Below are 231 nucleotides of genomic sequence, written 5' to 3' on the forward strand. Positions count from 1 at the left end.
GAGCAAGAAAGCGCACTGACAAACACACAACCGAGTCATGCAACGAAACAAACAAATGAATCATCACCAAATGCAATCATTACTTAACCTGAGGGCAAAAAGGACACTCTAGGGGCCCATGTTGCAAAGGGGCTTGTTGCAACCGCGAGATTTATCGTTCTGCAACAAGGCATCATTTGCATAATTGTCGCCCACCATTTCCCAGTTCGATCTCACGATCACCTATAGGAT

The 231-nt window shown here is 45.5% G+C and overlaps 1 protein-coding gene across 1 annotated transcript in view; it reads right to left on the minus strand.

The window, feature by feature from the left end:
* Positions 1–108: 108 nt before the first annotated feature.
* LOC119582199 (ribosome-binding protein 1-like) overlaps positions 109–231 on the minus strand; it is an 11,960-nt gene continuing 11,837 nt past the window's right edge. The window contains exon 3 of the mRNA XM_037930433.1: positions 109–222. Within this exon, the coding sequence (XP_037786361.1) occupies positions 109–222 (114 nt within the window). The remainder of the gene's footprint in view (positions 223–231) is intronic.

The sequence above is a fragment of the Penaeus monodon genome, chromosome 15 (genome assembly GCF_015228065.2).
Source record: "Penaeus monodon isolate SGIC_2016 chromosome 15, NSTDA_Pmon_1, whole genome shotgun sequence".
Taxonomy (NCBI): Eukaryota; Metazoa; Arthropoda; class Malacostraca; order Decapoda; family Penaeidae; genus Penaeus; species Penaeus monodon.